The sequence below is a fragment of the Anguilla rostrata genome, chromosome 5, assembly GCF_018555375.3.
Source record: "Anguilla rostrata isolate EN2019 chromosome 5, ASM1855537v3, whole genome shotgun sequence".
Taxonomy (NCBI): domain Eukaryota; kingdom Metazoa; phylum Chordata; class Actinopteri; order Anguilliformes; family Anguillidae; genus Anguilla; species Anguilla rostrata.
Genome location: NC_057937.1, coordinates 60,356,220 through 60,372,902, shown reverse-complemented (window position 1 = coordinate 60,372,902; position 16,683 = coordinate 60,356,220). Strand labels below are relative to the sequence as shown.

General features: G+C 43.3%; 2 protein-coding genes across 4 annotated transcripts in view; one reads left to right on the top strand and one right to left on the bottom strand.

The window, feature by feature from the left end:
* The first annotated feature begins 349 nt into the window (after positions 1 to 349).
* LOC135255828 (uncharacterized) lies at positions 350 to 11,783 on the top strand. 2 transcript variants are annotated; one of them, XM_064337509.1, is made up of 10 exons: positions 350 to 562; positions 1,621 to 1,766; positions 5,147 to 5,235; positions 5,630 to 5,740; positions 6,928 to 7,083; positions 7,222 to 7,311; positions 9,756 to 9,879; positions 10,099 to 10,200; positions 10,311 to 10,412; positions 11,280 to 11,783. In XM_064337509.1, the coding sequence occupies exons 1-10, from the start codon at positions 444 to 446 to the stop codon at positions 11,294 to 11,296; spliced, it is 1,056 nt and encodes a 351-aa protein (XP_064193579.1). In that variant the 5' UTR covers positions 350 to 443; the 3' UTR covers positions 11,297 to 11,783. The 2 variants fall into 2 exon arrangements, with proteins under 2 accessions (XP_064193579.1, XP_064193578.1); XM_064337508.1 differs by having other exon boundaries at positions 358 to 562; positions 10,308 to 10,412.
* Positions 11,758 to 16,683, bottom strand: part of ugt8 (UDP glycosyltransferase 8) — a 29,146-nt gene continuing 24,220 nt past the window's right edge. For both annotated transcript variants that reach the window (XM_064337506.1, XM_064337507.1), the window contains exon 6: positions 11,758 to 15,866. In XM_064337506.1, the coding sequence (XP_064193576.1) occupies positions 15,497 to 15,866 (370 nt within the window). In that variant the 3' untranslated portion in view covers positions 11,758 to 15,496. The remainder of the gene's footprint in view (positions 15,867 to 16,683) is intronic.

Here is a 16,683-nt window from a genome sequence, read left to right as displayed (position 1 = left end):
GATGAGGCACAGGGTCACCATGAATGCCACACCCTTCGTACACACACACACACACAAACTCACACACAGACTGACGGATTGACTGATTAACCAACTGGGTGACTGATTGATTGACTTGCTGGTCGATTTATTGATTGATTGATCAGTTTATTGATGAATTCATGGATTGATTTGTTGATTCCTTCATTTTATTAATGAATGAGCGCACTTGCGTAAGCGATTCCTAGTTTCTGGCTATCAAAGCACTGCTTCCCACAGCACAGCACGTTGTTCTTCTGACTTCAGGTGAAGGAGGAGGGGTCTGCTTACAGGTAACCCCCCCCCCCCGATTCCTAGGCTGCCCAGACATCCACTCCCTCTGTCTGAGGCGAGGCTCTCACCCCCCCCAACCCACTCCGAAACTCAGCACTGTTTCTGGAGGAGCGCACAGACAGACAGCTCCCATGCAGCAAGACGGCAGCGAGAAACACGCGCTGCTCCGCACCTACACGGACCAGGACGATGACCGGCAGGACGATGACCGCCCGGGCGACCCGGTCCTGAACAGAGACCGCAAGCGCAGGTAAAACACTGACCAGGACGATGACCACAAGCGCAGGTAAAACACTGACCAGGATGATGACCACAAGCACAGGTAAAACACTGACCAGGACGATGATCGCCACGGCGACCCGGTCCTGAACAGAGACCGCAAGCGCAGGTAAAACACTGACCAGGACGATGACCACAAGCGCAGGTAAAACACTGACCAGGACGATGACCGCCAGGATGACCCGGTCCTGAACAGAGACCGCAAGCGCAGGTAAAACACTGACCAGGACGATGACCACAAGCCCAGGTAAAACACTGACCAGGACGATGACCACAAGCACAGGTAAAACACTGACCAGGACGATGACCACAAGCACAGGTAAAACACTGACCAGGACGACCCGGGACTGAACAGGGACCGCAAGTGTAGGTAAAACTATGGAATCTTACATCACAATGAAGACAATCATGATGACGATGATGTTTGTCTTTTTTTTTTTTTTAATCCCTCAATAATCATCATTGTTGTTGTTGTTATTATTATTTACATTGTATTATGATTTAGAGTTCTCAAAAAGCCTAACTGATTTGTGTAAATTATGAATGAGCACTTTTGGACAAGTGCTTTTAACAATATTAATGTTACGCTGACAGATTAATGGCAGATGAACGACTGGCTACCTTTCTCCTGTGTCTTGATTCTCCATGCTATTTCAGGACTTGATTTCTGGTACGGCTAATGACAAACACTACCCTTTAACCAAAGTGCAAATTCATTAAATCCACATTTGGGGAGGCAGAAAATAAATAAACGACAAAGTGCAATTGCATATGTGTGTCCACATTATGAAGGTCAATGTTCTACGTTTTTTAAATGTATTTTTTTTTACTGAACTAAAACAGTTTGGCTGTGCGAGGCCCTAACGTGTAGGTCCAGCACGTCTCAATTTTTTTTTCCATGTTTCAAAAAAGGCTTTTAACTTTACCCTCAAGAGTGCCTTGGACCCCTACCCATTTGCCACTTGTAGTTTGACTGGCAAACTAAACCCTTTTTAACCCTTTTTGTTTCCTGTCTGTTTGGACTAAAAGGACATGGCCTCCGTGTCGCTGGGCTTGTCCCTGCTCTCTGGTGCTGGTGCTGTGCGTCCTACAGGTCTTCTGCGTCATCCTCTACGTCGAGACTCACTGGACAGTGGAGGACCTGCAGCGGCAGATCAGCGCCCTGAACAAGAAAGGTACACAGTGGGCCTCATTCACGGAATCTGCGTACGATCGGCATTCATCTTTTGTTTCTTATCTGTGTTTGTTCATGGCTGTTCCCTTATGCTAATCACAAGGACAGGACTGCGCATAAAATTCACAAATGGTCCAGCATTCATCATCTCATACACCTGGGATACGCACACACACAAAAAAAGGTCTGCACGTGTCACAAATCCCATATTATTAGATTTTTATAGATTTTTTTAAGGGGAGGCACCACCCCTTAATAGGAAAAATGATATAAGAAAAGTTTTGTGAATGAGGCCCAATGTCAGCTGGGGCTAAACCTGCAGTGAGATCGACCAATCAGAATCCCCCTCCCTTCACCTCAGCAGCAGCTGTGCACACAGGGAGCACCTGCTAGCTGAGGCAGGGAGGATGCTGGGAGTTTCGCTGTGGCGCAGGGGCGGCAGCGGTAGCAGAGTGTGTCGGTGGAGTAACAGAGCTGTGGTTCATGTACGGGCAATAACAGGAGACCCGGGGGGCTCGATTCCAGCCCAGAAAACCCCCCTGAGAAAGGAGCCATTGTCCCCTCGCTGCTCGGCGAAACTCAGCCGCTGAAACGGGATAAGCGTCTTTCCCCCCTCACGTTCGGCGTTCGAAACACTCCGTTATTTCACACCCACATTCATATAGCACTGTGCAAATGAAGATAAACATATATTTACTTATTTAGTTTTTATTTTTTTTCTCAGTGAGCCCTATAAGGGTTCAATGGTTTAAATTTTGGAGCACCAAGGAGTGTAATTTAATATGGGCACCAAGAACAAAGAGAGATTTGTTCTTCGGTGGTCAGTCTCAAAGACGCTTTGTGCAGCTTCTGCACAAAAGCATTCTGGTGGGCAAAGACCGTCCAGTCTGTGACACTTCTATGAAAACCAGGTGGTTCATGGAGACTTCACTTAAATGGATCCTTTGTAAAAAACGAGAACAGATAATTACTTAAACCAGATTTCTAACTCGCAGCTCCACCAGAGCCAGCCTCACGATCTATTCTTGGCGGCAGCGTAGCTGGGGATAAATGTCATCGAAAATATTGTTTATGTTGGCATTATGCGCACATCCGAGCCTCTTGTTGGGTAATAAAGTTACGTAGCTCTATAACTGCCCCTCCATGCTAAGCTAACCCTGGTAATGCTCTTTAGTGACTCGACGTGCAAATTCTCAGGATGGTTACCATGGGGATCGTAAAGCACAACGTGGTGGAGTTAATTACAGAACAAACGCCCGTTATCTCAGCTTTGGAATTTTGAAATAGAATATGGAAGGCGTTCGAATGCATTGTGTTCTGTTCTTTCCTCCTGTTCCTCTCCTGTAAGCAGTAGGCTCTTACTAAATATACTAAAGAGTATGATTATGCTGTGCTGTTAACTATGATCTCAGTAATTCAGCATGAATAAAACCTTAGTGGTTTTAATTATATTGACAACGGCCTGTTGTTAGCATCAGTTACCAAGCGCACATTTTTTAAAAAGTCTATCAATGTTGTAAAAAAAAATTAATTGGCTTGTTTTTCAGTGGCTGGCATTTATATGGGTTTGAGATGGAAATGTACTGCAACAGATGTTAATTATTTAACATAATATATAAATGCTGGCCTGGACCCTCAAAAGAAAGGCAAGGATGGTAGACTCTGCCTATATTGAAAACTGGTAATTAGTGGGCCTGCTTCCTCGTGTTTCTGGCTTTATAACTGATTAGAACATTTAGAAATGTTTGAGTGCACAGTTGCACTCCCTCCCTCCCCATCTCCCATAAATATTTTGTCCTGAAAATGCTTCTCATAGAGAGGACCGTCTGCAAAAACCTCCATGGGACTCCTGGGGTGAAATTCAGTCTTTCCATTCATTCAGACCTTCAGCAGACTCTTTTCATGGCTTAAAAGAGCCTGCGTTCCTCACACAACCCATTTACACAGCGGGAGAGCCCCTCACAGGTACACCTGGAAGAGCCCCACCTGGGGATCGAACCTGTGACTTCTGAGCTACAGGCCCAGATCCCTAACTATCGGACTGCACGTCTTTCTTAGCTACTCCCTCACAGGTTCCGGGCAAAAAATAAATAAATAAATTAAACAAGATAAAAGAACGTAAAACAGAGCAGGAACTTTTCAGTTCCCTGCTTTGTAGCTGACCCGCCTTCCCAGCCAGGTCTAGCTCCTCCAGCATCCCAGCTGAGGATTCCTTTCTTTCTCTCTTTTGTGCAAAACAAACAAAACAAAACAAAAATCATAACTGCGCTCTCTGTGTTAGCTCCCAGTCTCAGCCCCAAACTGTGCAGAGCAGCACACCTTTAAGCACCTGGGCTGATTAGCCAACGCAGCCCAGGTGCGTGTGCTCTCTCCACCAGCCGGCGCAGCCGAGACCAATCCGCTTCTCCAGCGGACCGAATGCTACAGAGTTCAGCAATCACTGACGCTAACTCACCGGGTTGGTGAAGAAAGGGTGCCACGCTTTCTTTAGCTTGCATGTCAATGTTAAGGACAAACGTTGATTGAATACACACCGACGCCTTCATTATTCATGACTTAGCACAGACTAGCGCATCTGTTCATTTTAAAGAGGCGCCTTATTTTATTAACATGTTTCCTAATGGGGCTCATTGGCTTGACTGCTTCATTGTAGCTTCTCATAATTAGAGGTAATTTGTCCCCATTAAATTTTCAACAGTGCAATTCAGACGGTGCTTCTAGCAAGCCTGAGACTGGCCTAACGAGTGATATATTACACACGCTCCCTTTACCTTAGCAGCGCAACTATGACTCACTGGAAGTCATTGTGACATCATAGTTTCAAATGTTACACCAAGTTCTTAGGCTGCACAGCCAGTGTCTGTAAACGGTCGGTCTTACTCTCAGTTAGCCAGACTGGGATAATTAGGAATCATACCCTAGCCCCTTTTGTTTTCACATGAGAGCATATTTTCATGGCAGAACTGGCATTTCAGTCATAAAATGCTAATACTGTAGCTACATTTTTACAGGGCGTCACAAATATGCAGGCCAATTTGCGTCAATGGCCCCCAGATTGTATTTTTATTCTTTGTTTCCTGCACAGTAATCTTCCAGAAAGCACAAATAGTCCATTCATCACAGAAATAATCCTCGAGTGTTGGTCTCTGTGAGTGCTGTGGGTCAGGCCCTGGGTTTGGACTTAAGCTGCAGCACATCAAATGAATTTCTTTTTTTTTCTTTTTTGGGAAATCCCCACCCACCCCACTCAACCCCCACCCCTTTAGAATGGTGACAGCATTGTGAGCTTGATGGGTTTTAAGCTTTGACCAAGAACAAATAAAAACAGCATATTTTCATACAAGTTTTCCCTGAATAAAACCTGCTTTTTGATTTTCACAGCTGAGTGCCACTATATGAATGGGGAAAATCCAGAGGATGGGGTTAAGGACAACACTGAGCATGTGCAAGGAAATCTCCTGACTCAGCAGGTGAAAAGCACTCTCCTTCAGAGAGATAAACTTGCTTTCCATTTGATGTAATACCTATTTCACAAAACAGCATCAAGTGCAGTTAAAAGAAGTAAATAGAAGAGGGGGATAGAGAGAGAGAGAGAGCGGGGGAGAGAAAGAGAGCAATATAAATTAGCAAGTAATTGGTGAATAGATTTTTTAGGGCATTTTAGGGTAGGGAAATACAGGGTAGACAAGATAAGATGTAGAAGAGGGGAAGGGAAATCAGGGGAGGAGAAGGGGAATGGGAATGTTAGAATTAAGAAATAGTTTTTTTTTCCTCTCAGTCTTGGCACAAAATGAATCTTGAATGTTCCCCTCTTAACCCTCACAGTAACTTGTGACATGTGACACGTGACATGTGACCTTGCAGAAACTGCTGACCGTGGAGTCCAACATCGCCCGTGTTAACCAGTATGTAGTGGCCCTGAAGACCAGGTACGAGAATCTGAAGAGTGAAGTACAGGTAGCATCGCGCACACAGGTATGGCACAGACACAACATTACATTACATTACAGGCAGAGGCAGACTTACACAACTTTTTATCCATTTATACAGCTGGATATATACTGAAGCAATGCAGGTCAAGTGGCTTGGCAGTATCCTACCTGGGAATCGAACCTGTGACTTTAGGTTACAAAACCAGCGCCTTACCCATTGTACTACCCTGCCAGCCAGTAAAACATAAGCAAACGCAGTAAAACACAGTAAAGCGCAATAAAACACAAGGAAACACAGTAAAACACAGCAAAACAGTAAAACACAAAGAAAACACAAGGGAACACAGTAAAACACAAGGAAACACAGTAAAACACAAGGAGACACAGTAAAACTCAGTAAAACACAAAGAAACACAGTAAAACACAAGGAAAACACAGAAAAACATAAGCAAAGGCAGTAAAACACAATAAAGCACAATACAACACAGTAAAACACAGCAAAACAGTAAAACACAAGGAAACACAGTAAAACACAAGGAGACACAGTAAAACTCAGTAAAACACAAAGAAAACACAGTAAAACACAGGGAAACACAGTAAAACACAGGGAAACATAGTACAACAGTGAAACACAGTAACATACGAGGCGGGTTTACTGTCAGTGATGCAGGATGCTGTCCAAACAGCAGTGCTACAGGCTATGGTCTACTAACTGTAACGCAACAAACACAAGCCAATAATGCACATCACAGCTACACAATCTGAGTGACCAGTTCACCGCTGACCTGAACATCACTGGATCGCCACTAATCCTGGAGAAACTGGCCTCAGTCTCAAACTGGTGAACTGGGCGATTACAGATGCATGAGTCCTGCAGTGGACTGGCAATCTGTCCTGGCAATTCCTCCATTATGAAAATTCTGGACTTCTCTTTGGAAGAACGTTAATCTTGTAAGAGCATTACTTTAATTCTTCCTGAACTGTACAGATTTAGGGAGTTTTTTCTTGCCACTGTCATCCTGTTCATTTTTTTGTGTGGGTGTTTTAGACCAGGGTCTGCTGTAAAGCAAACGAAATGGACAAAAGCTTTGTGAAACGCGACGTACACACAAACACAAATAAATTTGATTCGCTCGGTTTCGATTCTGAATTTGCGCCGTAGATCTACGCGTAGCGAAAATGAGCAGCCTGAAAATGAAACGATAAACGAACATATCCGTTTGGTTACAGCTGGAATCTCTGTCTGACGCCATACTCCGGCTCAACAAAACGGCAATGGCCGACACCCGCGCCGTAAGAGCAGAACTGAGCCGTCTGAAATGCGTTTTTGCCAACGTCACCAGATGGATGTGCGGTCTGGAGGAGCGCCTGTCTTCACACGTGCAAGTACGCGCGAGGAGGAAGCACCATCATCTGAGCTGAATCCACATTGCAACACGCTAACAAGCCTAGCATGCCAGATAGCAATGTGCTGTGTCTGATTCATGTTAATGAGCTCATGTCTTTCTTTTTTATTTATTTCAGAATTTCAGTTTTCCTGCACTGGAACCGATCGAGGATGAAATATGCAATTTCACGGCCTTTGCGGATCAACTGGACAGCAGAGTTAGTAAGGTAATTCAGTCTTATCCCAGTGCTGTAGCATACATATACATATATATATATACATGTATGCTGTGTACATCCCTCTGGATTTACTGAAATAACAATGATACTGGAACATGAATCAAACACAGAATAGGCCTACATCACAAAGAATACAAAGATCATCTTAAACCAAGGGTTTCCTTCATTTTTAGTTGGTCAGAATGGGAGTGTGGCAAGATATATCTCTCAAAGCAGCATGATACAACTTCAAATGAAGCCAATCAGACATCCAGGATATACAAACATGCTGGAACAAAAAAGAAAAAAGAAGAAGAGGTACAAAAGTGGAGTGCCATTAATGATTCTGGCAGGTATATTATGGTGTTAATGAATCTGGCAGGTATATCATGGTGTTAATGATTCCAGCAGGTATATCATGGTGTTAATGATTCCGGCAGGTATATCATGGTGTTAATGATTCCGGCAGGTATATCATGGTGTTAATGAATCTGGCAGGTATATCATGGTGTTAATGAATCCGGCAGGTATATCATGGTGTTAATGATTCCAGCAGGTATATCATGGTGTTAATGATTCGGGCAGGTATATCATGGTGTTAATGAATCTGGCAGGTATATCATGGTGTTAATGAATCCGGCAGGTATATCATGGTGTTAATGATTCCAGCAGGTATATCATGGTGTTAATGACTCTGGCAGGTGTATCCTGGTGTTAATGATTCTGGGCCGGCAGGTATATCATGGTGTTAATGATTTGGGCAGGTATATCATGGTGTTAATGATTCGGGCAGGTATATCATGGTGTTAATGATTCGGGCAGGTATATCATGGTGTTAATGACTCTGGCAGGTGTATCATGGTGTTAATGATTCTGGGCCGGCAGGTATATCATGGTGTTAATGATTTGGGCAGGTATATCGTGGTGTTAATGATTCGGGCAGGTATATCGTGGTGTTAATGACTCCGGCAGGTGTATCATGGTGTTAATGATTCTGGGCCGACAGGTATATCATGGTGTTAATGATTTGGGCAGGTATATCGTGGTGTTAATGATTCGGGCAGGTATATCATGGTGTTAATGATTCGGCAGGTATATCGTGGTGTTAATGATTCGGGCAGGTATATCATGGTGTTAATGATTCCGGCAGGTATATCGTGGTGTTAATGATTCGGGCAGGTATATCGTGGTGTTAATGATTCCGGCAGGTATATCATGGTGTTAATGATTCGGGCAGGTATATCATGGTGTTAATTATTCCGGCAGGTATATCATGGTGTTAATGATTCCGGCAGGTATATCATGGTGTTAATGAATCCGGCAGGTATATCATGGTGTTAATGATTCCGGCAGGTATATCATGGTGTTAATGACTCCAGCAGGTATATCATGGTGTTAATGATTCCGGCAGGTATATCATGGTGTTAATGATTCCGGCAGGTATATCATGGTGTTAATGATTCCGGCAGGTATATCATGGTGTTAATGATTCCGGCAGGTATATCATGGTGTTAATGATTCCAGCAGGTATATCATGGTGTTAATGACTCCGGCAGGTATATCATGGTGTTAATGATTCGGGCAGGTATATCGTGGTGTTAATGATTCCAGCAGGTATATCATGGTGTTAATGATTCGGGCAGGTATATCATGGTGTTAATGATTCCGGCAGGTATATCATGGTGTTAATGATTCCGGCAGGTATATCATGGTGTTAATAATTCTGGCAGGTGTATCGAACCTGTCACCGGGCAGCCCGTTTGAATAATTAAGCGCGGGAGCCGAGAGGGGAAGCGGGGCGGTGTTCCGTTACCCCCCCCCCCCCCCTCACTCAGCACGCCCTCACACCGAGCTGAACACTATCTGACGGGAACAGTGGATATATAAATACACAAGCCACACGCTTCTGCTGCTGCGTGCTCCAGTGTCCGATACCTAAAACCAGCGTGACTTGCATCGCAGCCACATTCGAGTGCAAAAAACCCAAAATCAGAGAGAGAGAGAGAGAGAGAGAGAGAGAATGATTCCAAGGGGGGGGGGGGGGGCTCAAAAATATTTCTGTGGTGGTGGGGCCCAATGTGAGAGCCTTTCATGGGACCCAAACGCCCTGGTGGGGCCCCCTGGATGAATACATGAATTTTTAATCATTATTTCAAAAGTGGACTGAGGGCGGGGGGCCGGTGGGGACGGGGTGAAATCCGTAGGCCTTTTCTCTTAGTGGATCGCTTCCCGGCGAGCAGGAGGGTGAGTACGCCGCAGTTTGTCTCTCTCCCCGGCTACCTAAGCAATAGAGGGCCATTGTGAGCCGAGTAGCGTGCGTCTGAGACGGCATTCCGGGGCATTTGCGTGTCACGAGGATCGCTTGTATCCTGTTACTCCCCGCCGGCCGCACCAGCGCCGTATCCATTTCACGGTCAGCGAGGCGGCGGCGGCGGCTTTGTGTCGTCCTGCAGGGGCACGACGGACCGTTCGCAAACGTCCCGAAGCCCGGCGCCAGGATGGGCCTCGTCCACGGTCACCCGAACGGCTCGGACCTCAGGACCACGCACGCCCCTCTGCCCAGACCGCGTCTGCAAGGTAGCTGAACGTCTTCCGACCGTTCGATTGGACGTGATCCGATCCCACTGCTTTGCAATGTAGCGTCTGGCCGGAGACGTGTCCGGAAAGCACATGATTTCTATCAGTGCAAACCATGATTTAGGGAAAATCATAATCAAAACAGAATGGCTTGTGGAAATAAAATGTCGGAAAATATGTCGGAAGACATCAACACAACTGAGCTTTTTTTTGTTCTAGAGAATAATTCTTCAACTGATATTTTACTGATGAAAATAAAGTCTCAACCGACAACCAACGATACATACGGTGACATTGCCGTGGAAAGAGGAAACAGCTCAGGTGATTTAATTATAAATTATTTTATTTATGGCTGAGATTAATATCCACTCAGAAAACAAGCAGTTTGCAGACACGTGCCTTCGCATTTCTCGTCCTCCTTGTTACAGAAGCAGTAACATCCGTCCCGGAGGAAGGTGCGGGCAAAGAATTGGACCGGGAGGAAGGAAACGCGCGGCCTACGGCGGACGGTAAAAAGACCCCGGGACTTCGCGGTAAGGCCACCGGATCTGTCACGCCATCCAATCCAGCCAATCCTCATGCGGCTGGCAATGACATCATTTAACCCCCCCGCGTTCCGTCATCGCACACAAACTGCCTGTTTGGCACTTATCAGCACGAGCCGCGAGCTGATCCTAGGAGCTAACGCATCCTTGTGTCGAGGTTTGTAGGCCATACAGTTCACCGGCTGTCAAACAACAATTTAAAATAAATTCCCTGCGATAAACGCATTATCTCATTGGGCCTCATTCGCGAAACATGCGTACGATCGCATTTGATCGTAAACTGCGCGTAAGCACGTTTCCAAGAACATTTCTTGGAATGTTCGGGGGCGACATAGCTCAGGAGGTAAGAGCGGTTGTCTGGCAGTCGGAGAGTTGCCGGTTCGATCCCCCGCCCTGGGCGTGTCGAAGTGTCCCTGAGCAAGACACCTAACCCCAATTGCTCCCAATGAGCTGATTGGTACCTTGCATGGCAGCCTTTCACCATTGTGTGTGAGTTTGTGTGTGTGTGACTGTGTGAATGGGTGAATGAGAGTGCTTTGGATAAAAGTGCTATACAAATGCAGTCCATTTACCATTTCAACATTCATCATTTTTTTCTTATCTGTGTTTGTTCATGGCTGTTTCCTTACGCAAATCACATGAACACGATTGCACATAAACTTTACAAACAGCCTCATCTCATACACCTGGGATATGCACAAAAAACAAAAGCCTGCACACATGTCATGAATCTCATATTGTTTTTTCGTAGGAACATTTTAAGATCAAAAGTAAGAATAATTTGAGAAAAGTTTTATTCTTTATTTGTTCTGTTTTTGGACACTTTTGTTATTAAATATATAAATTGTTTTACAGAATCTGAAATGGACTGAGAAGAAATGGAATGTGGCTTCTACGTTCCTGACTTCTACGTTCCGAAATTTAAAGTCTCCCTTCATAAGAACTCATGCACTGCATGGAAACTGTAGTCCATCGTTTACTCACACTGTGGCTAATTAGGATTTTCACGGTCTTGAGGGTAATTATAACTTGCATTATTCTGTTTCACCTGATTCTTTCCTGGCTTTTCTACACGAGTAGACTACCTTGCAAGTGTAAGTAAGGACAAAATGCTTAATTAGAACCCTGTAAGTAACAGAGGTTATACAATTTGAGAACAGGAAGCTAATTAGCACATTGTTTTTTTAACAAGGTAGTAAGATGTGATTGATGTCACCTGAAAAAGAAAAAATCATCATCAAAGTATGGGAAGTTCTGCCTTTTTTTTTGTAAAGATTAAACAGGAAATTAAAATGCACAATGTGGGACACGGGAAAAACCAACTTCAAACAAATGCAAATAAAATACGCAGTTTATTCAGCATTAGTCCGGTTTTGTCTGTTTACATGTTATATTTACAATATGGACACACATCACAGTCAATTTTAAAAGTTTAAAACAATAAAAATTCCACCAGGCCAGAACCTGTTAAAAACCATTTTTCATTTTACCTGGCGTCTGGTGCCTGGTGTAACGGAATCTCGGGGTGTATCAAAATGGAGACCGACACAGAATCATGAGGCAAAGTTTCAGGAAGTCCTTTCCTTGGAACAGAAAGAAAATTTAAAAAAAAAAAAAAAAAAAGGTAAAAGTGAAATAGACTCCTTCATGGCCTTAGTTATCAGCTGTGTGGGAGGCCATGCATACCATTAGCTTAACGTCTTGCACTTCCTTTGTTTTTATTTTCCATTTTTCATTTTAATGGAGCCATTAGTTTATTGAAGATGACCACATAAAACGCAGAACCGAGGCAGAAAACTAGACAAAGCTCTGTACAGGAATCTCGCCAACTGCTGTCCAACTGATTTTTTTTTTCTTTTTTACTTTTTTAATACTGAAATAATTTTTTTAAAAAAGAAGGGATGAGAACACATTCATTCACAACTGTTTCCATCCTCCCCTTTCAACTCCTCTAGTCATGGCCTCAGTACAGCTGCCCAGCTTATTGCTATACAGAAAAGAGTGAATAAAAACTCTTTATGCAAAAATAAGCGATTTCGTTTTTTTGCATATATTTCAAGTATCGACATAGTCTTTTGCATTCAATTCACCGGGCAGATGATGCTGGCTCATAGAGAATTAATCCGCTTAAAAATAAAATAAGGCCTCGATGGGATTTCTTTTCCTTTTCTATGGTCACAGACTAAATTCTCACATAAGAACTTTAGTTTTATCAGTCATGATTTATAACACGTAAGTAAGATTTCTAAGAGATTTTAGTGCAACATCTAGGTAAACAGTCTTAAACATTATAACACTTGCATAAGAGTCATCAGCTGCATTAAAACTGTTTAATCAAAGTGTGTGTCCCAGATTTTTTTTTACTTTTTTTTAAATTGAAAAATAAATATTACAACAATAACACAGATTATAAATTAAGGCAACAGTTTCCCGCCAATGCAACAGCCTTCAAAGTTACTTTGGTTGCTGGAAAATGATCCTTGCCTTCTGGGTGCTAAATATAATGTGCTTTGCATTAACCAAAATAAATTATTTCCCAGGATAGAAAAGTCCACACTTACAATGTAAACTCTTCAATGTTTTTTTTTATAACAAGCAATGGAAAAAGAAACTTCACTCCTTAACATAGTGAATTGTTCAGGTCTGTTTGTTCTGTGGTTTAAGGGGAAAAAAAAAAATTCATGTTTTTGTAATAACTTGACTGAAGGGGTGCATTTGGTTTGAGACTAAATGGATGTTGGGATCTGGCCTCTTTCATAGCTTTTATCTTTTTGCTTAGTTTCATTGGTCCAAATGAAGGGGGTGTCGCCCACCTCATTGGCTGGACGTGAGCATGACAATACTCAGGGAGATGCACGCCAACATGCTCTTTTACAGTCCTCCCCATACTGGTCTGTGCGCCATTATCACAAACCTGTTCCTGATGGTTTCTTACAAATATCAATGATTTCGTCCACATCTTTATGGAAGTTGCTTTACACTCCTACAGTCACCAGTCACAGACATGCGTGAGTATGTGTATGTGTGTATGTGCATATATGAACACACACACACGCACAGGGACCCTTTTTGAAATATGAGACCCAAAGACTGCATATAGACTGCAGAATTTTTAAAAAATAATTTAAAAAAAAAACACATTTAAAATGGGAATGGGGTTTTTGAAATGAGAATCAATCAATCCATATGCCGTTTATCAAAATATATCGAAGTACCTCTGAAGGCATACGGAAGCCATCGGAACTCCTAAATGTTGGAACGGTGTTGAGACTGATGAATTACAAATACATCATTTGTGAGAACAAAATAATATATAGGTAATTGCTGTTGACATTTACCATGTAACCTTTTCTGTGAAAGTTTTAAACTCGGATGTTAAATGTGGATAGCGATGCAGGCATGGTAAAGCCTATTCCACTGACTTATGCTAATTATAGGGCATTTACTTTACCCAATGAAAGTAAGGAATGGCCAACAGTTATAAGTGAATAGTTTAGCATTCAGCAAACGTAATCTAAGTATAATATTGGGATAGCTCAACGCTTACCTGAACTCAGAGTGGCCTGCATCCCCTTTAATCTGGACATTTAGCGTTAACAAATCAATCTGGGACACACACAACAAAACAAGCATACTGCATACATCAACGAAATATTGTGCACACATATACACACATTTCCATTTATAAAATCGTCTAGATAGACTCAAACACATTTCTGAAGCACTGCACATTTAGAAAGTTTGATGTTTTGTTGGGAATCAGTAAAGTTGACAGATTTACACATTTGCCATTGGTTGACAAGGGTAAAATGCGCACGAAATTTTGAATGCAAAAAAGCTTAATTCGTTCTTTCATTCAAGGATTATAATAAAATACGATATATGGGTGTGCATATACATAAACACACATATACAAATAAAATTATCATTGCGATAGAATGCCAAATTTTTGCTTTAAACTGTCATGGGAAAATAGATTCTGTAATATAATTCATTTCATGACTGAAATAATTTTTAAAAAGAAAACCAATAGCATTTACCTTCAAGTTAAAGTCTAGTCTGTGCTGTCAAGCAAACCTAACAGGACATTGTGTGACACAGTCCCATTGACATGCGTGACACCATGATGTTACTTACAGAAACAATTTAGAAAAAAGCTACAAACCTACAAATAGCCCAATCTCGCGCCCAATCTCTCATCAGATTTTTCATATCGCGTGAAGATAGAAATTGAGTCGCAAGAACACCTTCATATATGCGGACAGAAGCCATGAATGAGCCTATCCATGAATCTACTCAAGTGTTTGGGGGAGTGCTTCCGAAAACACTACATTTTAAAATAAAAAATAAAATATATAAAAAGATGCTGTGGTATCCTTATTATATGCTTATTAAAACAAACAAAAAAAAACATTTATCTCATCTGAAGATACAATTAGTACAGTACTACAGTAATAAATAGATTTTGTTCCCTCTCTGTTTTTAAATATTTACCTGATGTTCGGCAGTACAGTAGTTTCGTGTTAAAAATGTTAATTTCCTTCCCAACAAAAGCATGAAACTGGGAATCTCACAGACAGAGGCAACATTCACAACATTCACTCTACTACAGGGACTTTCCACAGGGAAGAAAGCTTTCAAAAAAAAAGAAAGAAAAAAAAAAGAAAAATGAAAAGTCCATTTTTTTTGTTAGTTCTTTTTTTTTGTTGTTTGCTTCTTTTTTTTTTTTTTTTTTTACACACTCACACAGACACACACAGATAAAGACTTTGGCCTCCCAACTCTTTTATTAGATGAACTGTTGGTATGTGTGTGTGTGTGTGTGTGCTAACGCGCTAGCGTGCTGTCCTGCCATTGCGCTAACGTTAACGCTAACCTCAGCCTTCGCTTCCTGTGAGAGTCGTCCGCTGTGCTGTGAGTGCATGGCCGGTGTGGTTTTTTCTGTCGCTCGTCGTTGTGGTCGTTCCGTTCGATTTCACGCCCTACAGTACTAGCTCGACCAAACCCAAGAGGGAGGCAAGGAGGGGGGGGGGGGGAAGGCGGTGAGGGGGTGTGGTGGGGTGAGGGTGCTTCTATTTAACTTTTTTCTCGAGCTTGATGTGCCCGTTCTTCCGGTGCTTTCCGTTCGGTACGCCGTTGTGGCAGTGTCCGTTGGCCTTGTCGGCCGTCGCCGCCGCCACCGCCGCCGCCACGCACCCCCTCGCCGTGACCAGCTTGGCTATCCGGTAGACGGCGTACGCCAGCACCAGCAGCGCCGCCGTCACCACGGCGACTATGTCTAACAGGAAGTACTGGTAGGTGGGGATGCTGTAGACGGAGGAGCGCAGGTGGTCGGCGCCGCGGTGACGCAGGATGTAGCCTATCCAGTAGACGGCTCGGCTGACCGGGTGGCCCGGCTGGTCTTTGTGAATGTGAGAGAGGATCTGGGCACGCTCCCTATACCTGCGGAATCAGGGGGGAAAAGGTGTGACAGGGTAGCGCACGCACCTACGCACCACCTGTACCGCGAGGGAAACAGAGCGCGTGCGCTTTGTGTGTCCTGCGTTGACCAAATTTTCCCTTCGCAGGGACAATAAAGTTTTTTATGATGTGCCTTGAAGGCAGCATGTGTGAGCATGCTCAGTAGAAAGACCTCTCAAACTCAAAGCTGTGCACAAAAGACTTCAACACAGCATGAAGAAGAGCCTCAAGGCATAAGTGCATAAATACTAAATAACAAAGTTAAAGCAACACAGGGTGTGTGTTTGATTTACCATGACAGGAAACAGCAATTAAATTCTGCAGTTATTGGCTGAGGTTCATGCGTGTCCAAAATGTAACCAGAACAACCTGTCTGAGTCTTTGGCAGTACTTGTCAGTAATCTCGGATAATGGAAATATTGGACTTTAACATAAAAAGTGATTTTTTTCCCAGTCACCAGATGGCGATAGAGTCACTGCCACTGAGTCAAAAACATGTGGGCCTACGTGCTTTCACTTCAGGTGACAGTCGACGGAACATTCGACACGACTGGCTGAACACAACTCTGCCCCACATTTTTACTGTGAAGGTGTGAAGGTCGGGACTTCTGAGTACACCAATCAAACGAGGTCACACACAGCACGGAGCCTCCAGTAGCATTCAGGTACTTAGGAGACACTCAGGCCTAGCGGGACACTGCTAGGACCTAGAAAACACACGCACACACGCATGTTCGCACACACGCACTCACAATAACTATCTCCACTTTCATCTGACTTTGGCTTTCATGCCTGTACT